This window comes from Hibiscus syriacus, unplaced genomic scaffold (assembly GCF_006381635.1).
Source record: "Hibiscus syriacus cultivar Baekdansim isolate YM2019G1 unplaced genomic scaffold, ASM638163v2 tig00110290_pilon, whole genome shotgun sequence".
In the NCBI taxonomy this organism is placed as follows: Eukaryota; Viridiplantae; Streptophyta; class Magnoliopsida; order Malvales; family Malvaceae; genus Hibiscus; species Hibiscus syriacus.
Genome location: NW_024062663.1, coordinates 141,520 through 165,334, shown reverse-complemented (window position 1 = coordinate 165,334; position 23,815 = coordinate 141,520). Strand labels below are relative to the sequence as shown.

Genomic DNA, 23,815 nt, shown 5'->3' with positions numbered 1-23,815 from the left:
CGGAGGTCTCTTCCGCAACTCTACAGGCGATTGCTTGTTAGCTTTTTTTCAGGAACATCGGATACCTTCTGTTTTGAAGCAGAGCTCTAGGGTATCCTCGAAGGACTTAAAATTGTATGCCGCGATGGATTCGAACGACTCGTTATACAAACAGACAGCACTGAAGCTTTTCATTTGCTCTCCCCTCCATCCACGGAAAATGCTCTAGCTCCGGTTTCAACAAAGCTTGGTTTATTGAATTCAAATTTTTTTATCGCGAAATGAATACGACAACTGATTTCATTGTAAAATTGGATGCTCATCCAGACGGCTCTCCGATTTTATTCAACTCCTTTCCGCCCCAAATTCAGGCTCCTCTCTACAGAGACACACATGACCCTCCTTACCTTCACCTTCGTGTAAGACGCTAATGTAATGACTTTGCCCTTATCTTTTATTCAAAAAATTAGTTTAATAATTAATTTTTATTTTTAATATTTTATTTTTTTTGAATATTTTGATATTTTAAATTTAAAATAATTTTATTTTAAAATAATTAAATAAGCCTTTGAACTTTAAAAAACAAACCAATTTAACACACAAACTCGACAAAAAAAATCAATTTATTTTATCTATCATCAATTACTGTGAAGTATCATATAGCACCGTAAACTGTCACGTTAATATTGTAAAGATCAATAACAAAATTCGTTGGTCAAATGATCATATTTTTTTAGTTTAAAGATCACATTAAGCACAAAAAATAGTTCGAGGGTCCTCTTGATTTTTTTAGAAAAGTTTAGAGGTATGAGAAACTATTAATCCAATTTTTTTATGTCCCCTTTATTAAAATAAAAGATAAACATTACACCAGAGTGCCCATGACAGGAGCCCCAGAAAGAAAACTAAATTCAAAAGTACGGGTACACAACACAACAGATGAAAGCCAACTAAGACAGACCACAGGCAACCAAGAAAATACATAAGCAAAATTCAAACTGTAAATACTAAAAGACTTCAACTAGGGGGAGTTATTGTGATAAAGACCTGCAGACACCATCACCTTAGACCTCGCCATGGTAGAACCAAACAGATCATTCATGCGAAAAATGCATTATTGTTGACATTAATGTTATCCCCAAATGGGAACACCATTTCATCGTCACCAAATCCCACATAACTTTGTGGATTATTATTCATCAGCTCCATAGTCCAGTGTTGACCCTCCATCGAATACATGTTGTTCGCCTCCGTTTGCACGCTGTCCCCGAGACTTGTCCTCGGCATTGCTTCGGACATCATCGATGGTGTTGCAGCCACGGATGAGGATGAACCTTGGGGATCATGGGATGTTTGGCTAAGTGTATCAATCCTCTTTTCGATCTCCTTCAGCTTCTGATCGATCAACCACCCGAGATCATTCAAGTCCATCATATTTAAACCTTCGATGCTGGCATTGCCCATGAGGTTTTGGAACATGAGATGGGTCATCTCCTTTTCCCGATTGATCCTACACTGTTTCTTGAGTTGTTCATTGGCTTTGGTGATCCTTTGGATAAGGAAACTCTCTTGGTTCACCTTCTTCTTACTTTGTTCCATCTCGGGGATCTGCCTGAACTTGGCCAGCACTTGTTGGACTCCCATGGGGGATGGCCAAACCTCGGGTTGAGGCTCATAAGGGCTATACATAATAGCACAAGCATCGACCCCACACAGTGTACTCAGTTCACTCACTTTCTTCATTAAACCCTTTTTTCTTTTCTTGTAGGAAGCTTTCCTTGTTGCATCGTCGGTAATATAAACAAGATTCACTTTCTTTCTGGTCATGGCTCGCAAATCAAAGGGATTCTTAGCCTTTTTTTCTATCTTATGTATTTCTTACCCAAACAGCTAATTTGTGCTATTTATAGACCTGAAGGAATTTGTTCTTATCATTAAAAGATTATGGAGTATTCAAATCCACTTTGTGAAGAAATGCATGAACATGAAAATCTGCTCAAATTAGTTATTTATGAATCAGAGTAATAATTGTTACATAATATATTCACTTAAATTGGTATCATTTAATACTATATTTTTGGTAATAAGAAATAAATTTATTTATTTATATGAATTGTATAATATATTTGGTAATGACAGAAAACATAATGTATTATATAAGGCAATAAATCTTAATAAACGTTTTAGTGTATATATATACATATATTAAAGTTGTAAATGCCATACAGAGAAGAATTCAATTAAATGAATTGTTTAAATTTTTTTTAGTAATTAAAGTTTCATATAAATATATGGTTAATTTGGCCATAAAATTATATCAGTATATATATATAGCAATCATATAATAATATCAAATAATAATGTTATATATTATAGCTGTATATTTAATTCATATTAATAGTAATTTAATACTATATTTTTGGTAATGGTATATAACAATGATTGTGTAAGAATAAATGCATGATTGTTTTTTTTTTGGATAATTTTATAATTTTTTTGGATAATTAAATGCATGATTGTTGGCTGGCATTAATTAGCATTATTTTTGGGTAAATGTATGCACGTGAATTTATGCTATATTTTTTTATGCAAATGGAGTTGTTAATTTTATTGAAAATAGAAAATATTTAAAATTATAATAAAATTTGAAAATTAAACACATTTAGAACATAGAAGGAAAAATTAAAACTCATCCAAGAAACACGATTAAATGACATATATGAACAAATCTAATTGCATTGGCAAGCGAACTACAAAGGGGGATTAAACTACTGAAAGACCACCGACAACCACATATCAGAATAGTGTGTCGTCAGATACGAACAAATGAAAGATAATCAGAATATTTTCGTATAATCGTTGATGTAATAAGCTAGCTACTCGAGATCATTCAAGGACCATAGAAGAAAAAAGTTAAAACCCATCCAAGAAACTCAATTTAATGACAGATACGAACAAACCTGACTACATCGACAAACGAATCACAACAGGGGATTAAACTATTGAAAAACCACCGACAACCACAAATCAGAATCTAACGTCGTCAGAAAATTATCTTTGGACGCAAACCACATATCCAAGTCTAATCCGATGGTCCAAATCATGAAAGATAAACGGGATAACAAATACGCGCCATCTTATCAGTTGAGAATACATCAAATACAACCCTAAAAAGGGTCAAACAATCGAAGCCGTGAAGGCAGGAGAAAACGTGTCATAAAGACAAAAAAAATATGTTATAAAGACAAAATTATTAGAAACTAAGAAAAAACACAAAAATGTAAATATGCATATAAAAAAGTAAATGAGAAACAAAGAATACAACCGATCGGCGACCAGTAATAAGGTTGGTGTCGTCGCATGTGAAACCACATGAAAAGAAAAGAAGCGGCGGTTATAGGGGAGAGAAGAAAAGACGCTAGGGTTATACACGCTACCACTGAATATATACGGTATTTATTTTGGCGTTTAATATTTTGAGTTTATGTAGATATAGACAATATCTTGGTTTAACTATAAGTAGGAGTGGATCGAGGGGGAGGTAGGTGGGGGCAGTCGCCCCTCTTAAAAATTTAAAATTATTATTTATTTTATATTTTTCTATTTATTTTTTATTGAAAATATATTTTCACTTCCTAAAATTTTAAAAGCCCACCCCCATTTTGATATAAAATTCTCCGTCCATACTTGTTGTTAAGTTAAATTGTAATTAACTAGCATAGTAGCTAAACTTTATGAAATAAAACATATAATTTTATAAAATAGTATATTTAGTGCCCAATATGTTGGTAAGCTTTTTGAATAACATTAAGATCTACATAGCCTTTATATATATATATATATATATATATATATATATTGTATTAATACTTTTGGTAATTAATAACAAATTAATATAAATTGACATCTATTTTATTAAAAATTGACATTTATAACAATTTATATTTGTCATTACAAAAAATATTAATACTAACACGAATATATAAATAGGCAAGATCCAATTATGCTTGGTGTAAAATTGAGAGTTTTACACCATTTTAGGACCGTTAGATAAGGAAAAGTAAAAGCTAAGGTTAACTCCTTAAATCTTAAACCCTAAACCATAAATCAAAGAGGTTGCTAACATTGTGAGCACTAAATTATACAATTTCATAAAATTTACATTTCTTTAACGAAAAATGCTAGCTAATTATAATTTGAGTTAATAGTTAAGCCACGATATTTCTTTTTTCACAAGCCAATCTATGACAAATAGACTAATATCTAGAGATGTAACCGAAAGGAAAACCATAACGCTTGGACAAAATAATGGAAATGACTATAGCAACCAAGTACATGGCTTCATCTATTCAACATCTTAAATTCTAAAATCGTATCTATATAAGAACAAACAGGTTCTAACATTCCATTTATAGCATCATCTTCATACAAGTTTTGGAGCTTTTAAATTGAAGATCATATATATATATATATATGTATGAGCTTGAAAGGTCACTCCTTTATTTACATGAGTGCTAAAAAGGGTTTGATCGTGGTAAAACCTTAAAAAGTAGGCAAAGACAACCCTTCCTAAAATTGTATATAGGGAAAAGAACTGTGTTAAATGCAAAGCATGCAACACAAATCTAAGTGGAAATGATATCGAGCTTAATTACTTGAAAGCTAATAATCTTTGAAGCGCACACACTGTCACAATTCAACTACTTGTTTCTGTATAATTTTTGTGTACCTAACTGACCTTTGTCAAATACTTCAGAATGTATCCAATGTTATATAGGCATGTCGAGAAATGAAAAATGTTTTTCATTTTTGATCTAAATGCTTATTGAACTGACGAGACTGTGGTTGATATATTGTATTGATTGGTATATAGGTAGATATTTTACTTGAAGACAAGCAAACACTTAGATTTAGGGGTATGATAACTCCCTAATAAGAGTTATATTTGCATGCTCTAAGAGTAGGGTTTTTATTTTATATTCTTAGGTAAATATTGCATGTTAATTATAAGTTGTATTACATTTCATTAGAGGTGTATTCGGTTCTGTTTGAATCGGGTTTTCAATAAAAGATGAATCGAACCGCATTTTACGATTTTCTAAAATTTGAAATCGAAATCGAATGACATAAAAACTATGGTTTTCGGTCCGATTTGTTTTAATTGGGTTTTGTTGTTTTTGATTGTTCACTATTCTTTAAACTCAACATCCAAAGAAAACAAACTTAAAACGAGTGCAAATATACAAGTTAAATTCATAAAAAAAATATTATTCATTTTAAGATTTTATTTATTTAACTTTGTCTTGTAATAAATTCAAAATGAATTTATTCTGGATAATTATTTTTTTTCTTTTTAAATTTTGTTTGATTTGGAACAAACGGTTTTCATATGAAAAATTGAAATCGAACTAAATTGTAAAATTTTATTTTTAAATCGAACTGAAACTAAATCGCAAATTGAAAAAACGAACCGAATTGAACCCATAGCTCGGTTTGGATAGATTTTTCAGTTTTCTTAGTTGCGTTACTCAGCCCTACTTTTCATCCTATTTAGTTACCGCACATCAGATCTTGACCACTACGATATTATTAAAAAAATTAAGTGCACTCTTTATTTATTCACACATTCTTAGTCTATAGAATACCGAATCATTATTTTTCTTCACTTTATGTTAAATATTACAGTGCGTTAGTAGTTTAGTTAATTAATGTATGTCGAATCATTAATTAGTTCATACATAGTTTGTTTTCCATATAAATTTGACCCTCGAAATACTTTATTATAACTATTATTTCATACTGATGTTATGTGCTTGTAGATATCGAAAATGAGGCCACGAGAAGTGATAAAATGAGTTAAAATGTACCATCCTTTTGAGTCCATAACACAAAGTTATTTTGAACTTTGGCAATCGCAAACGCAACAAATATGATTAATTGCAATTTGCTTTTTTAATCTATGACTAGATTTTAAAATATTCATAAGTTTATAATTAGATAATTTGACCAGTCTAATTATTAATTTAAATATTAAATATTAGTTTAAATTTAACTATATATATTTAAAACTCTGATTTTTATACGAATAATTTGAATTTAACTTGTTGAAAAAATATTAAAATCTAAGATGATATGTTTTTTCAACACATCAAGTCATGCTACTCATGTAGTAGGCTCATTTTTTAACTTTTGATCCACATTTTAAAAATACTTGACATTAAATCTAATTTGGCATCCATGGTAAATTAAAATTTACGGATAAACTGACGGAATGATTGAATTGATATAATATTAATTTATTAAGATTCTAATTAAAACAATTTAAATTTGGAAAATAATTTAAAATTTACATCATAATTTGTAAATATGTTTGATCACAGTTAATTCATAAAGATAAGAATATGTTAAAAACCGACCCATATATTGTTGTACGTTGAGACAAATTTTAGTAATTGAATCAGTTGTTCTGAGTATCAACTTTTGATTCTTCACTACACCAACCTCGGAGTTTAATGTTAGGAGACGAATTTCTAAAATTGTAAGAGAGGATAAATTTATAAAATTTTATGGAGTAAAAATAGAATTTTAATAGAAAAAATATTAAAAAAAATCTAAAATATATTATAATTTTAAATTTTCAGAAGAATGAGTGTCTCCACCAATCGGTCAATTTCTGACACCAACTACTCTTCGATTCCTCATCTGTTTTGGGCTTTCCTTCTTACCTTATCGAGGCCATGTTTTAGCATTGCTTTGATAACAATTTCATGTTGTCTGGATTTATCTACATGGCTTCCTTCATGTCCCATTGTCGGTTTTGATGTCCTCTCTTCACCAACACCTTTCCATTTGTTCTTTCTTCGGTGTGTTTGCTGGTTTGTTTGAAATGCATGGGTTTCATCCCATTTCTCTTCCATTTTTGCCCCTTAGTACTTTTGTCTGATTAAGGTTAGAGATTCCACCAACTCTTAAGAATTATTCTTAGTATAATGTTAACCGAATACTTATGCTTTCAATTGAAGCTTTTGTGTATTTGAAAGTAGTTATCTTAAAGCAAGGTTAAATACTATATGTTATACGGAATTCTTAATCATTATTCACTTTTAAGATTAATTTTAGCTTGTAAATTTAATGCTGGGATCAACATAATTTAACTATGTTTTTAAGTCCCCTAATTAATTAATTAGTGTTTTCATTAGGGTTGTAAATGAGACAAGACAGGTCGTGAGTTACTCGAATTTGATTCGATCAAAGTTCGATAAATACTTGACTCGAATGAACTCACTCTAGTTCTTAACGAGTCAAAACGAACTACTTGATACTTGACTCGAAAAACTCGCGAGTAGCTCGAAAAAATAATATATTAAAATTAAAAAAACAAATTATTAATAATATTAGTATTTATGTGTTGATTGTTTTAAAATACAATAAAAAGTTTTCATATACTTAAGGTTCATGTTCGAGTTTGAATTTCAACCGAGTTAAGTTTAAGATTTTTTTTATTTAAAGCTTTTTCGAGCTTCAATTCGTGATTTTGAGTTCGAGTCGTGCTTGAAAATTTTAGGCTCGTAAGTTTTCGAGCCGAATCGAGCTCTATTTTAAAATTTTTGAATCGAGCTCAACTCGGCTCGTTTGCACCCCTAGTTTTCATGACAAGTTTTCTTTGTCATGGAAATATTTTGATTTACCAATAATGAATTGATCTATAGTGGGATGAAGTATTATATTTCTTAAATAAGCTCATAAGTCTGAATCCTAACGATTGCGAATGGGACAAACTGGGTTGGGAGGGTCGTCTCTATATTGAACCTTTGCAGAACCCGATCTGAATTAATCAATCAACACATTAGTTACAAGTAGTTAATTAAAAAAGTATTCCTCTCTCTATTTTAGTTTCTTGAGTTTTTCTCCGGCGAGGCGGTTGTCGCCTCCACCACCGTTCTTGCTTCTTACTACTTTTTTCTTCCCTTCGACCGATTCTCCCAAGATCTCAAAAGTCCAACACAGTGATGTTAAACCTTTTTCATGTTCTTTGAACAAGGGTTTGGTCGACCCTGCTCTGGTGTATTTGGATTTAAGGTTCGTTGGCTTTCGTACCCATTTTTTATTCTCGTTTGTTTGGGTGTTCTCTTCTTGCTTGGTGAGGTCGATTCTCTCTCTTCTAGCTATGATTCTATTCCTATTCATATTCGATTGTTGTTTTGTGCTTGAGTCTTTGGGTTACTCTTGTCATTTGTTTTAAAGTTTTTGAGATATTGCGAGGGTTTCTAGTCAGTTTATGGAGTCAGATTGCGATAGTTATATCTACTCGCATGATGTTTATGTTAAAGCCAAAGTGAACCTGTCTTTCGCTTGTTTGATAAGTACATTATGAGGATGAGTGCTTCAGGTCTTCCTTCAGTATTGCTTCTGTGTTTGTGGATAACCTACCAATCTATTTCATTGGTAAGGTTTATGGCAGATTGTGGGTTGCTATGGCGAGGTTCTGTGTGTATTCTTTCCAAAGAAGAGGAGTCGAGTAGGTTTGAGGTTTGGATTCGTTAAAGAGTTTGATTCTGATAGTGTTGTTCTCATAGTTTCAGCGATTGCATAATTGTTTGGGTTAGGTGCGTGTCTATCAGGGGTTGTGGGAGATTATAGGTTTTGGTTTGAGGTTTATATTATGGCTTATAAATGATGACCTAAGGCTGATTCTGCGTTCGTGTAATGCTTTGGGGAGCTAGGCGATGTGTGCTTCCTACTCATGTTGTTGGGCATTGAAATGGGGAGGCAGAGTTTGTGTTGTTGTTTCCATGGTTTGGGTGAGGTGTGATTTTAGTATATTGCTTTTCTTGCAAGAGATGTATTGGGGCAGCTGGGTAAGTTTCATTTGTATTAGTTCTCTAGTTTTTGTTTATGTCCTGCTCGAGACTTTTGGTAGCTTATGCAATTTGGGAGTTGTATTATCTGGCAGTCCTACTAGCCTATGGTAAGGTTCTGAGTGTGTTTTTACATAGAAGATGAGTCGTTAGGCATTGGGTTTGGATCCATAAATGATGTTGATTCTGATAGAGCTGTTCTCAAGGATTTAGCATCTCTAGATTTGTTTGAGGTTAGTGAGTGTCTGTCAAGGGTTTGGGGACCTTGTGGTGGTTTAAGGCTTTGGTCTTGAGGTTTTGGTCGTGGTTAATAGTTGAGCTGAAGCAGTTTTTCAATTAGTTGTGGTTTTTCTGCGAGAGCGAACTCTATTGATCGATCGAAGTTAAAAAATGAAGCGGTGGTAACGTTTTGTGTGGGTGAGTCATCGGGCGGTGTTTTCTTAGCTACGATAGGTGGTGATTCAAAGTTTGGAGCTCTATGAGCTCCTGGGTAAGCTTGATTTGGGAATCAAGGAGGATGTCGGAGATGGTGATCTGACATGCAGGCACATGCATGTTGCTTCTTTTGGTGAAAATAAGGAGGTTGTCAGGTGATTGTAAATTCTTATTCGAGTTTCAAGGTTTTTAATGGATTAGGGTCAGTATGGTATGGGTGTTATTGTGGAGCAGGGTGTGGTGTGGTGAGTAAGTGGAGCATGGGTGGAGTTGTCGTGGTGCTAGTTGGGTGGGAGCCTTGAGTGGTGCTCCCACTTTTGTTAAATAAAAAAACAAATCTATAATTAATGGTTCGCTCCAAGTTTAGTTCAGTGGGGTTTAACATGGTCTTTAGTAGTGCCCGTAGTTTCATACCATTGCTTTTGCTATTTGTGTATGTTGCTTAGTGTGTTCGGGCGGGGCTACGGTCTGAATCATGTAAAAGTGTTATGTATATTTGTTCTTCACCACCCTTAGGTACACTCTTTTTTCTCCATTTAGGATTAGGGAGGTTTTTTAAATGAGGTCCTTAAGATGGTTTACTTTGTTATTCTTAATACAAAGTACCCTCTTTCAAATAAAAAAATAAAAAAGTATTTCAACTTAATATATGAGAAATAATGAAAAGAATTATCTATTATTGCAATTAATAATGTATTTGCTAGCTTTAATAGAATGTATTGAGAATAAAATCTATCATGAACTACTTTTAAAACAAATTTAATACGGAATGAAGTGAAATGCTTATAAAAATTCACCGGTTTATAACTAAAACCTGGATATTTGAAACTCTAGTCAAAATCTAAAACATTTTAAAACAACTTAATTTTCTTAATGTATGTACACATAAAAAAAATCAAAATTTATGATTAGCAATCCGTTTTTCTCATACGCCATGTAAATCATAATATGATATCATTCTTTTTGTTCGAATGAGTTGAGAAAGCAAGTAAGCCTAATTTAAAACTCCAGCCATGCCTGCTTCTCAGCTTGATAAACAGATATAAGATCTGTTGGGGGAGACCTGAAAGTTCGAAAACCAAAGGGGAGACTCCAAGCTAACCTTGCCATACCGTTCGCGACCATATTCCCTTCCCGGTACACATGAACAAATTCCAATTGCTCATCCACGACAGCTCCATGCTTTTACCTTGTATGAAAATAAATTCAGGCTCGTGTTATTTTTCTTTTAAAAGTATGAGAATCCTATGATCCATTAAACTTGCTTTAATCTAAGGGCCTAGTTACAAAGATCAATTTAAAATTTAATATAATATGAAGTTATGCAATTAAATAAATATAAAATATTTTATTTTATTTTGAGATTAAAAAAACACACGTATAAATTAATTCAATTTTAATTCTTTTAAAAAGATTTGCATATTAAAACAAATCAGCCTATGGCGTTCGTTAGTGTGTCACCGCCATGTAACTATCCTCTATTTCCTCGTCGCATCCGACCAAAAGATCGCAAAATCCCCACTAAAGAATCTTCCCCCACATTCCTTAAGGAGAGTGGGAACCACTTCCCACTAATTCGATGATTGCTGTTGAATCACGCGCCAAGAAGGAAAACAGGCTGAGAAAACAGAGCAGGGAAATGGTCAGTTCAGTTCCAATCCAATGGGCTAATGTTTAACTGTGATTTTAACCACAGTTAATCCTTAATTCCACCGTAGTTAGTTGGTTTTGTGTACAGGTTGTTTCAGGACTGGACAAAACGGGATCTCTGTTTTCTATGTACTGTACCAGAGTTAAAAAAAAAAAGACACTTTTTTGTTTGATCTGTGAACTCATTGCTTGTTCTGTTATTGTTCTTTAAAGGGAGAGATTTTAGTTTTGATGGGGAAAAAATAAAGATCTTTGAGTTTTGGCTATGGAGTTTTACAAGAGATTAATGTTCTTTCCCATCTCCTTTCTGTGAAAAATATACCAATCCCAGTTTCAAAAACCTGCAAATTTTTCAAGTTTTAAATTGAAGTAAATAGGCTTTTATCATTTTTCTAGTAGCAATATTAAAGCAAATCTTCTTCTTTTTCTTCCTTTTTTTGGGTTTAATTTCAAAGCGTTTATCTGTCTTAATTGCCTGTCATTTTTTCTTTGTACTGTTTAATCGTCACCAGAGGGGGGGGGGAAAGAAATCGTTTGCATTAAAATGGTGTTTTTATGGGGAAACATGAAAGTGTGATAGGAGGAGTTGTTTCTTTCTTGGTTTATTTCAGCCAAAAAGGCAGTAGATTCTTAATTAATGTCCTAAATTTAATGAACTGGTTTCACTTTTTTCAGTTATTGTTGCATTTCAACTTCTTCCTTTCATATTCCTCACTTAAATTTATATCAGATTCTTGGGTAGTTCACAGCATTAAACTCTGAAAGTTGTATAATTCCAAATCTTCACAGCTTTTTTCTTTTTATCCCCAAAGAACCCAAGACCTAAAGAGAATGAAAGACCTAGAAAAGAGCTTGGATCCGCAGCTATGGCATGCCTGTGCTGGATCCATGGTTCAAATCCCACAAGTGAACTCCAAAGTCTTTTACTTTCCTCAAGGCCATGCCGAGCACTCTCTCTCTTTCGTCGATTTCTCATCGTCTCCTCAAATACCGCCTCTCGTTCTTTGCCGAGTGGCTGATGTCAAATTCCTGGCCGATGCTGAAACTGATGAAGTATATGCCAAGATCATGCTTATACCACTGCCAAACAGTGAGCTTGATCTTGAAGGTGATGCCCTTTTAAGTAATGGCTCTAACACGGTGGAAAAGCCTGCTTCTTTTGCCAAGACATTGACTCAATCTGATGCAAACAATGGGGGTGGCTTTTCGGTTCCGAGATATTGTGCTGAAACCATTTTTCCTAGATTGGATTATACCGCGGATCCTCCGGTTCAAACTGTTATAGCCAGGGACGTTCATGGTGAAATTTGGAAGTTTAGGCATATTTATAGGGGAACTCCTAAGAGACATTTGTTGACTACTGGTTGGAGCACCTTTGTAAACCAGAAAAAACTTGTCGCCGGAGACTCGATCGTGTTCCTGAGAACCGAAAATGGCGAGCTTTGTGTTGGGATTAGGCGAGCCAAGCGTGAGAATGGAAGCTGTGTTAGTTCTTATGGAGGGTTTTCGGCTTTCTTGAGGGAGGATGATAGTAATAAAATGATGCGAAACGGGAATTCGAAAGGGACGGGGAAAGTGAGGCCAGAGGCTGTTTTGGAGGCTATTGCGCTTGCTGCTGGAGGGCATCCATTTGAGGCTAGTTATTATCCAAGAGCAAGCACACCGGAGTTTTGTGTTAAGGCAACTGCGGTGAGGGCGGCGATGAGGACTCGTTGGTGTTGTGGGATGAGGTTCAAGATGGCTTTTGATACGGAGAATTCTTCTAGGATTAGCTGGTTCATGGGGACTGTCTCTTCGGTTCAAGTTTCGGATCCCCTCCGATGGCCTAATTCCCCTTGGCTCCTTCTCCAGGTTATATATATCTTTGCTGAATTAGCCTTAATTTCTTCCCTTTAACTATGTTGTCTTGTAGCATCAATAGGGTCCTTAGCAATGGATTTAGTTTAGTTGAATTCACCAACTTTTATCCTAGAACATATTTGCCGCGCAGCAATTATTCTTGGCATTCAACTCTCCCTAACCAAATCCGAGTTCACTCGTTGTTGCACTGGTTCTTTTCAATTCAATTACTTTTCACCTTTCGAACATTATGGTTCTGTGAATACTTTGTTTCTGGTATATGATATTTGCTTGGATTGTGGCCCTGAATGCTGACATAATTGTAGGATTCATCAGATTTTACTCCTTGGATTGACATAATTGTAGGGTTCATCCCAAGGGAACTTGCAACTGTATTTTTTTACCCTTTCTATGCGATATTTAGGTTTAGCAATTTTGTTGTTTCTGGTGCATTTTCTTATTCGATCCAGTCGTAGCTGTTGCTAACAAATGGCATGATTTAGTGATTTTATTCATAGCTTTTTCTCTTTTATGAGGATAGTTCATATTTGCCCCTTGGTCATGTATGTTCTTGGCCATTTAGGCTGTTGGATTGTTCTAATTACATGGACTAATCCCCATATCTCTTTAATCTTTAGATTATACGTTTTAGAACAACCCTGAGCTCTCTTTCTCGACAACAGCATTAGAATAGTTAACTTGTTCGGGTTTGTAAAATGCTTTCGTGATTAATGAAGTGATGCAAGGGCAACGATGTTGGTTCTCCTTTTAGTAGCGCTCCTTTATTTGATAATTGCTATGGCAGGTTATGTGGGATGAACCAGATTTACTTCAAAACGTTAAGCGTGTGAGTCCCTGGTTGGTTGAATTGGCGTCAAACATGCCTGACATCGGCCTGTCACCCTTCTCACCACCCAGAAAGAAACTCCGAATCCCCAACCACCTAGACTTTCCCCTTGACGGACAATTTTCAATGCCGTTATTTTCGGGAAATCCCCTTGCACCAACCAGCCCATTGCGTTCTTTTACTGACAATGTTCCTGCAGGCATACAGGGAGCCAGGCATGCTCAATATGAATTATCTTCATCAGATCTCCATATCAATAACAAGCTGCAGTCAGGACTGTTTCTGCCCGGTCTTCAACGGTTTGATCCATGCACTAGAATTTCTGATGGCATCATGATGGCAAGGCGCACAAACAATAAAGATAATCTGTCTTGCTTGTTAACAATGGGGAATTCGAGTCAGAAGGAGAAATCTGGTAATGGAAAACAACACCAGTTTTTACTCTTTGGTCAGTTAATACTTACCGAGCAACAGCTCTCAAGTGAAACTGTCTCACAAGTTATCACCAAAAAGAGTTCATTCGATGGTATTTCAGACAAAACAAAGGATTCGTCTGATGGTTCAGGATCTGCACTTGTGAATCAATCTTCTCCAGAGAAGTCATCAACTGTTGGATTTTTGTGGAACCGGGACTACCGGACCACAGAAGTCTGCCTGGATACTGGTCATTGCAAGGTATTCTCAGAGTCAGACGATTTGGGACGAACCCTTGACCTCTCGGTTCTTGGTTCATATGAAGAGCTATACTGGAAGTTGGCCAACATGTTTGGAGTAGAAAGGTCAGAGATCTTAGGCCATGTGTTGTACCAAGATGCTACCGGTGCTTTCAAACAAATTGGAGACGAACCATTCAGGTATTGATTTAGAAACTCCCATCTTTATTTTCGGTCTCCCAATCTTACCGTACGAGAACAGTGAAACTGAAACATCTAAATTCCTGGTTTTTACAGCAGTTACCTTCATGTTTATATTAATTTGATACAATTTTCCCCGTCTCTTTGGTATTGCAGTGCTTTTATGAAGACAGCCAAAAGATTGACAATAAGGATGGATTCAGGCAACGAAAATGTTGGAAGGTAACTTGAACATTCTTCATTTTCCATGAACGAGTTTCAAACGAACACCATCTCGCAACTTGCTCTTACGAAACTTGATAACTCGTGTTTCCAGGTCACGGCTCAGGGTACTGCAGACTGCTGAAAATGGACTAGAAGGTCCAAATAAGAGAGGTCCCTTGAGCATATTTGCATGATTCTAAACAGCCATTGTCGATAAGCATGCGTGAGATATTTCTAGAATCCATAGGACAATATAAAAGACCTTGTTTTATCTCCTTTTAGGGCATGTCTGTAATATATAGGTTTCTTGTCCGAGGGATCGCATTTTTGTTTCGGAAATGAATACAGAACATTGATGTCTTGTAATCTGCTGAATGTTTTATGATTTTTATGTTCTTGCTCGTTACTCTTCTATCCATGCAAAAGTTTAATTGCTAAATAATCTGTTGGTGCATGTTTTGCACATATGCCTTATGATGCAATTGAAACAAATTTAGATAAATATGGAATGTGTATATATTTGAAAACTTTTCTATATGCATCGGTCGAAGACGAGTTCCGGTGAAAATCTCTTTGGAACTCGTCTTGCTAGAACGATGATTTCTTTTAAATAATATTTTTATTAAAACTCATCGTGTTAGAATGATGAGTTTATTCTCCACTGTAATAGGCGTCCTAAGTTATAAATTTCTTTAATGACTGATGAATTCTCTTAATTTTTTTTAATTCTGCATGAATTATTTGATTAAAAAATCGAAAATCATCCGCGTAATAAGTAATACAAAATTTGGAAAATGTCAATAAAATTGCATGATGTAACCATTACGATTGTTGACAAAAACATTGGGATCTTCGTGTGAGGAAAATAAGAATTGGGATCATAAAACACAGGAAACATGGAAGCAACAGTTTGACTTCCAACCTGGCTGTGGTCTGTCTGGTTCAAGTTTTAAAATCTCTGAATTTTGTGAACTTTATTTAAACAAATATATACACTTCAAATCCGAAAATTATATTTTAATCGTGGACAGAGCTGAGAGAAAATGTTGAAGAGATAAAATTCTTTTATATCAAAAGAATAATGATACTTTAAATATTTAAATTTAAAATTAAGAGACTAATATTTAAATTAAAAAAAAACTTAAAATATAATTATACCAAAAATTTTGGGAGGGACAATAACTCCTTCCAACTGTTGAATAGATTGGTCTCTGATTTTAATGTTACGATATGAGAGAATCATTGAGTGATATCAGTGATAAGAGCAAATATTATTCTCCCTAAAATATTCAGATTTGAACAACTGGTTTCCAGTGTGTTTCCACATTGTCAATAGGCTAAAAAATAAGGTAAACTACATATTGAGTCATCTAACTATTTATATGGTTTTATTTTGGTCGTCCAACTATTTTTTTCTCAAAATCATACCAAACGTTACATTTTGGTAACTCATGGTTAAAAAATTAACAGTGATGTTGATGTGTCATCATAAGGTAATGTCGTGTCATCATTGGAAAAAAATAAAAAAACATCACGTTAGCAGTTCCATTAATATTTTAATCATGGATGACCAAAATGAAATCAAAATGTCACATTATATATGATTTTAAAAATAATAACTAAGTGACCAAAACGAAAATATTCGAATAATTAAGTGACTAAATACAAAATTTATCTTAAAAAATATTATGATTGAAAGAAAAATCCAAATCACAGAGGGATCAAATGCCCCACGTGTGGCCACTTTGCCGTCGCCGTTTTAATGGCCGAGTCCTTAACTTGCTGCCCTCTTCTTCTACCCTTTTGTCCCCCCACTTGCTCTTGGAAAAATTATGACTAGTTTATTAGGTTGTGTACACAAAAGAAAAATTACATATATGTTACTTTCTCTAAGGAAAATAATGGGGGCTAGGGAGGTGAAAGGCACATTAACGAAAATATTATTGGAAAAAAATAGATTTATAAAAATTTTGAGGTATATTTTTAATAGATAAAGGTGGACATTTGAATCATAAAATTATTATTTTGTATTCTACTTCATGAGACCTTTATAAATCATATGTTCAAAATGATTGAGTGATAAATAAAAAAGTTGATGTTCAAAGTAAATTACTTGTGTATTGTGTTGAGTGATAAATAGAAAGCTTATATCTCACATTAGTGGGATCTGTACGTGAGAGATGTTTATATACCTAAATCAAATTTTATTTTTAAAAGTATGTATGACAAGATTATACCTCGTGGGTGACACAAATGCCCAAACTGTAGAAGAAAAGGGGTGCATATTGGTGCGAATCTTCTCTGAGAAGATGTCAATAAAATATGACAATAAACAAAAGGTCTGAATGTTGGTGATATATTTTTTAAAACCGAAGAGTTTTAAAATTATTTTGAGATTTATATCATTTTGTTACAGTATTTGTAGAATTTGTCACGACTCATAAGAGAGTGACGAGTTTTATAAAATATATTAAAAAATAAAACTTGTCATATGAATGTAAAAAACAATTATATGGAACTCATCATATGATCATGTACCATAATAAATGGCTTAAATTTCAACATAATTTTTCATATTTTAATTTTTTTCGTCCGAGTTGTTTAACAAAAAAAAATGGAAGGCGGCTAAGGTTGCATGAGAAAATCCAAGTGATGGAAATAAAGTTATAAATATGTTGATATTGTGTAGTGGGTTTGGAGATCGATCATGGTCAGAAACAGGGAAAACTCTATTTGAAAAAGAAAATGATAATAAATTTGATCCACTTTACGGTATGGGCATAGTCAGAATAGACGATGATGATGAAGACGATAAAAGAAAAAAAAGGATAAATGGGAGTATGTGACAATCAACCAAGAAAAGGTTTCAAACATGCAATGAAGAATTGGTGACATTGACGCTGAAAATTCATGTGCCAAAATCAGGGATGGGTCGAATGACAAGTGAATACAACTACCTCTTAAAATTTTTAAATTATCTTTGGATAATCTATTTTCTTCCATAAAAATTTATAAGTCTACTCCCTCTAGAAATAATGAAATTCTTTGGAACTGGGTACAGAATGTAAGAAAAGATGTCAAGAAATGACGAAAGCAAAGATCTTATCCTTGTAAATGTTAAAAAGGGTTTAAAATGTGGGAGAAAGGGATAAATTTGAAGAGAGAGACCATACGAGTATTACAGCCATCAAAATATTTGATTTGAGATATGTCGGTCACGGGGAAGAAACAAAACCTTGATTAGAAAACAAGTAATTAGCCAAATACCACAGCCTACCGTTTCAATACCATCTGGAAACAAAATTATAATGTACATAACAACTTCGATGCTTCTGTACTTGCCGACATCCGCAATGTCGATCTTAGATCCAACTTCCATGTTCAACTACTAATGTGTCTGACCAGCATTACTCCGAAACAGCAACCTCTTGATCAACCCTCCAATAGTTTCCGTCATTGAACTCCTTTATCCCAGCACCGACTTCGTCGGAATTCTCCTTTTCGGCTACCTTAGGAATGATGTTCCTCTTCAATGGTCCTGCTTCCCCAACTATTCCTTCTTTCAAGGCATGTTCCATTGCCTTCTCCGTGCCTTCTAATTCCACGCCCACAAACTCAACATCCTCTTCAGATAAAGAGAGCACTGGTGGTGGAGATTTCTGACTTGTAACACTGCTTGTAGATCCGTCACTCATACCCATATAGTCTGAAGAACCATTTTCATGCATGGATTCCCCATTTGAGGAGACTGCTGTCTCTTTATTTCTTGGTAGGTTGACATCTGAGCTGTCATGTCGAGAAATGGGTTCTTGCTTGAACCACCAACACGGACCTCTGAAGGTTCTCCCCACCCCACCCACTCAGGTAAAGGCCTATCTCCAAACAAGTCCTTTGAATCAAACCCGAAGAATCCCATATCGTTAGAAGAATTTGTGTTTTTCCCTTGCGGATTCAAGTCTCCACCACTCATGGAATTGTTAAATCCATTCATCGCATTGGAGGTAGACGTGCCGTTCATCAACTGTTTGCTTTCATTAACTCATCCTCCTCTCCAACTACCACCTCATCATCACTACTGCTGTTACCACCATTTGTGGAGCCATTTAAGTTAATCTCATTCATTGCCTCTGTGGAGGAAGCAGCCATAGTTCCATCCCCGATTTTTTCATCTTGGAACGCAAACCAGTTCGAATTTGTGAACAGACTATTAGAAAAACATGGGGTGTAATCTCCATTAATATAGCTACTTCAACAAAAGAATTGAACCGCATGATAATGATGAAGCTAAGGCTACTTGCACAACATTCATCAGCCAAATGACTCCATTACTACGAGTAATGACAGGAAAACTCACCTCCCTTGGTCATCACTGAGCCTCAAGGAGGATATGACAACCTCAGCAGATTCATCATCAAAGTACACATCCTGCAAATTGGAAACATACATTTGCCTACAAGTTGACACTAAAAATGACCCAAAAAATGGCTACCTTGTTTGGTTTCTCCAAACTCATGCTGATCTTAACAAATAGCCTTAGGTCATGTTTACCATTGTCGTCTTTTTAACAGACAATAGAAGCCACTCAGAAGAAAAAAAATCCTCTTGGCCTCATATAGAACCACAAAGAAAGATTCTAAATGAATAAACAGAAACCAGAGTCACTTACCTTATCGTCTCGATCTAGAGCAACATGGTCCTGAAAGCAATTAAACAACAAAAATTAGAAGATAGAATTCAATAAATTGTCATGAGAAGCAAAATACAAACTTCTTCATTATCATCATTGCCGCCATATATTTTGTAGCTGAAAGCCTGGCTTAGATTGTTCGCTAAAGCTGCTGCAACATCATAATCTCTATCATGAAGATCATCCTCGTCGCTATCCCTTGTTCTATCTTCGAATGCTGTTGAGCGGCTGGAGAGGAGAAAGAAAATACACGACTTTAAATGATTTTTCTGTTATATCTCACAATTCTGTCATTGCTGCAACTAGCAAAAATATGCTAACAACAATAAATGGATTCAAAAATTGGAAATACCATTAGAATCTTCACAATAGTAGGAAGTAAATGACACAAGAAAGCCATAAATAAGCATGAGAACTAGAAGACACATTTTACATCTCATTTTATAAGTTAAAAATCTGTCAAAAGATCATATAGAGAGCCTGTGAGTGAAAGAACTCTCACAAATGCCATACCAACCAACACTGAATCTAGAAATATTCGACCAAAGAAAAACCCAACTAATCAAACTGAAATGCCTATCAGAAATGAAGGAAGTACATACCCACAAGCCCATCGATAAACATTTTCAACCTCATTGCGTTCTTTTAGAACATTAGCTTGGCACTCATTCAATTCGCTATTTTCCTGTAAAGAAATTTACAAAAATGTATCAGCAAATCACAAAAAGAATAAGTCAAATAATTCAACCTTGCAATTCTAGCCAATGAAATATACGACCAGTGTGCCAAATAACACAATAATAGAGCTTAATTCAGATTTACCACACCACAGAAAGATTCATACTCTAAGTTTGATTATAGCAAAAGTTGTGAGCTTAAATAAAAAATGTGCCTACATCCTATAAGATCCTAACAGAAGTAGTCATAAAACATTAGCAAGCATACAATTACCCACCTGTAGACTTGCTTTAATAGGGCTGTTGTTACTTCCGAACTGTAAAATTTTATTGGAAATGCGTGTAATATGTCCAATGTTTCCTACACGAGAAGCAAATTTTCCAGCAGCAGGTAAAGTTGGCTGTTTGACCAGATAAGGGTTAAGCTGACTGCATAATCATGTAGCTTTATAACAGCTTCTGATTATTAGTTATAACAGCTGATAGCAAAATGGAAAAATAGTATAATTATTATCTACCTGATTACCGCTACCATACAGAGTAGGATTTTTGTCAGTTTGAAGAAATTTTCCAATCAAATCACATTCTTGAAGAAGATGTCCAACTATTGCATCATTCTTGCTTTCAAGGCAATATAATATTATATTCTCCACATGATGGTGTAATGCATTGTTGTACGGGTTCCTGCATAATTTGAAAGAAAGAGACGATCAATCTTAGCCTGCTGACAGGAGAAAAAAAAAATCCAACACCTACCTGAGGAAGGTATCACGCACTATGTTCTATATTCAAACACCAATAAGTTTCTAACTAAATTCAAGAAAGTTTTAAGCAAGAGCTGACTCAAAGAAAAGATCAAGAACTCGTAAATGGTTCCTGAGCTGACCAATTCCTTCCCTGCAGCTTCATTTCCATTTCTCAACAGCACAGAAATGAACTCCACTATCTGAAATAAAAGGGAAAAAATTCAGAAATAACAACAAATTGTGACATTTGCTCCTGCCCTACAAAGTTTGATAGTCATGACAAACACCAAAAATAATCAAATAGGTGTCAGGTTGAATATTCCATGCTAGTTGGCATATAAAAGTTATGATGAGAACATAAAATAAACCTTTAGACGATGCTTCCCAAGAGGCGGTCTCAATTCTCCATATGTGGTAGGCAAAATTTTCTCATCAGAGGAAACATTCAAAAGCACGAGTAGGTCACCTGCACAAACAAACAGTCTTGAACACCATGGCTAAGATAAAAGCCAACATGTTCCATGCACCTAGGAATATACAAAAACTATTACATTCAACTTTTAGCAAAATAAACCAGCTCACCAAGCTTAGGCAATATTGCATTGATACTCTCTGAATTCACAGGGATTGGAGGCGCATACATATGTTGGTGTTGGAAAGAATGCATCAATGGAGAGACAATTGCTGATCTTTTGGGATCCAACAATGAGATACAAACTGAGAGTGAGTGTATAAGGCCAGATTTTGAATGTGAATCTTCCAATGCACGACCAAATATCCTTGCAATAAAGCTGTATATGAACATGTCCAAAAATTACAGGTCAAGTCTAAAACATAAAATAAGTAGAAATTGAAATGGTGATACAAATAGGGAGGGAACACAAAAACTAAATCTCACAAACCTTGGACTAGAGAGTTTAGTGGCCAAAGCTGATGGGGCATTCCGTGTTATTGCACATAATGTTTCTGATGCATTAGCATGAACCTAAACCCTAAACCAGATGGACTTAATTTATCCACAATCATTTCCAGCAAATTACTATCAGTCAACCATTGCATTACATCCAAAAATTGGGATATACATGATCATCGCCTCCCACCAACCGAACCAAAACCTGTGAAAGCAACCATGTCAAGTCCATGCTCAACCAAAACGTATTAAAAGGCTAACCATATAAAATCCACTACAGAAATAAAACAGAAAAAAATCAGGCACCTCCATGATGGATGTGATTCCTATCAAATCAAATAAAATTATAGTCACAATGTCGAGAAAAAATATTAAGAAACTTACAGAGCCACCTAGGCTTCCCCCGCTTATGGATTCCAGGTTTTAATGTGCGGTTTGAGTTACAGGCAATGATGATGTCCTATTTATCCTAGGAATAAATATCTTTGTAAGTGACAGTGTCCTTGAGATGGAAGGCTTCTCTCTTATAGAAGTACAAGAAGATTCAGGAGCAACGTTCGCAGCCTTTTCAATATCTGAACTTATAGTTCTGTGCTTGAAGCTTAGTTTCGGTAAGAGACTCTTCAATGTTTTGCCTTTTGATGACGAGGGACCTGAGGATCCATTAATCCGTGCATCAGATGGAATCGGTGTCAAGAGAAAATTCACTTTCCTGGGAGTCAAACTAGGTGTTTGAGGCATCTTAATTGTGACGGACTCTTGAGAGGAATCATCCAGAGTTCTCGAGGGTATCTCGAGAAAGAGATCGCTTTGCTTCGAGTTACGAGCATCCGTCGTTTCCTCGGTTATTCCTGCCGAATCTTCAACCTTAAACAAGAACAGTTCATCATTATGCAAGCAAATATACAATGATGAACAAATATTGGCTGATAAATACTTCACAATTACTAAGGCAGTCCTACTGAATGAAATTTAAATAGTGGTCCTGTTATTGCATGATAACAATACCCGCGATAGCATCAGCTATGTCCGCAATCCGCAATAAAGGCAACCGAAAAATGCGGCTACAACCATAATTTAGATCCTGTTCAGATGAAGATGAACTGGTTCTGGAATTAATTGTGGACTTCTAAATTGGCTTTAAACAGCAAATAATCAGTAACACAGTTCAGATCCCCCAGAGTGAAGCTAATTAATTTGTGGTTAATTATGCTCATGAGAATAAGGTGCCATGAAAAACAGCCTGGATCATAATCTTTACATCAAGTGGACATGCATGATCTGCATCTTAGATGAATTAGACCAGTTGATTTGCATTACTGCAAATTTCCATCAATGGATACCAGGAATTCAAATAGCAGCCACTGTATAGAAACCGCTATTGCGGAAACTAGCATTGTGAAGTGGAATCACACTAATAACGGTGGATTACGGCTGCAATTTAACAGGTAACGGCCAATTGCAGCCACTATTCCCTGATTGTTCTGCTATTCTAATTATTTAAGAAAAAAAGGTCAGCTCTTTTTTAAAAAATCAACTCTTTAAAAAAATCACGACTGGCAGAAATAGCATTCGTTATGTCCGAGATCGAGCACAATTTAAATTCCTGATGGATACTCTAGCTGAAAATGTTATCAAATAAAGATCGAATAATATTCAATGAAAAACACAAATTAAACATTAACCAGAAACTCATGGTTTGGCATAGAGATAGAGCCAAAACATGCAAAAGAAAGTAAAATATAAAAACTTTTTCAAAACACCCAAGAACTCGGAACAATCATTTGTTCATAAAAAAAACATACCTGTTGAATAGGGACAATAACTCTTCCTTGTCTTGAAGCAGCATCTCCAACATCATGTTCCTTTGTCAATGTTTTTTCTTCTTTCTCCATTTTTTTCATCAATAAAATCAAAGAAATCCCACCAAAGTAACATTCTTGAAAAACTTTGCACAGTTTCAAAGGAGCAAACGAAGGAAAGAGATGAAGATCGGGGGGAAAATATAAAATGAAATGAAGAGGGTTACTATGTTTCCCTTGAAAAGTGTTGAGCTGAACAATATTTTCTCATTTAAGGCAAGTGATGGTGGAAAACATGGCCTACTGACACTTCTCTCTCTCTCTCTC

General features: G+C 34.8%; 3 protein-coding genes and 1 pseudogene across 3 annotated transcripts; 1 reads left to right on the top strand and 3 right to left on the bottom strand.

Annotated features, from left to right (window-relative positions):
• Positions 1–1,077: 1,077 nt before the first annotated feature.
• On the bottom strand, positions 1,078–1,806 carry LOC120116277 (agamous-like MADS-box protein AGL80). The gene has a single exon (XM_039136804.1). It carries the CDS (start codon positions 1,804–1,806, stop codon positions 1,078–1,080), a length of 729 nt encoding a protein of 242 aa, XP_038992735.1.
• A 9,273-nt stretch (positions 1,807–11,079) lies between these two features.
• Positions 11,080–15,016, top strand: LOC120116260 (auxin response factor 18-like). The gene is made up of 5 exons (XM_039136793.1): positions 11,080–11,691; positions 11,726–12,773; positions 13,567–14,462; positions 14,619–14,684; positions 14,779–15,016. The coding sequence occupies exons 2-5, from the start codon at positions 11,754–11,756 to the stop codon at positions 14,858–14,860; spliced, it is 2,064 nt and encodes a 687-aa protein (XP_038992724.1). The 5' UTR covers positions 11,080–11,691; positions 11,726–11,753; the 3' UTR covers positions 14,861–15,016.
• Positions 15,017–17,895: 2,879 nt separating this feature from the next.
• LOC120116264 lies at positions 17,896–21,567 on the bottom strand (annotated as a pseudogene).
• Positions 21,568–22,061: 494 nt separating this feature from the next.
• Positions 22,062–23,815, bottom strand: LOC120116262. The gene is made up of 2 exons (XM_039136795.1): positions 23,492–23,815; positions 22,062–22,553 (listed from the first exon to the last, which is right to left on the bottom strand). Exons 1-2 carry the CDS (start codon positions 23,588–23,590, stop codon positions 22,110–22,112), a joined length of 543 nt encoding a protein of 180 aa, XP_038992726.1. The 5' UTR covers positions 23,591–23,815; the 3' UTR covers positions 22,062–22,109.

Bases quoted from the DNA above. Each gene is read 5' to 3' on its own strand.
- LOC120116260 (XM_039136793.1), top strand. From the start codon at position 11,754: ATGAAAGACCTAGAAAAGAGCTTGGATCCGCAGCTATGGCATGCCTGT. The intron at 12,774-13,566 runs GTTATATATATC...TTGCTATGGCAG, and splicing joins CCCCTTGGCTCCTTCTCCAG to GTTATGTGGGATGAACCAGA. The intron at 14,463-14,618 runs GTATTGATTTAG...TTGGTATTGCAG, and splicing joins ATTGGAGACGAACCATTCAG to TGCTTTTATGAAGACAGCCA.
- LOC120116262 (XM_039136795.1), bottom strand. From the start codon at position 23,590: ATGAAAAAAATGGAGAAAGAAGAAAAAACATTGACAAAGGAACATGAT. The intron at 22,554-23,491 runs GTATGTTTTTTT...TTCTTGTTTAAG, and splicing joins TTATTGTCCCTATTCAACAG to GTTGAAGATTCGGCAGGAAT.
- LOC120116277 (XM_039136804.1), bottom strand. From the start codon at position 1,806: ATGACCAGAAAGAAAGTGAATCTTGTTTATATTACCGACGATGCAACA.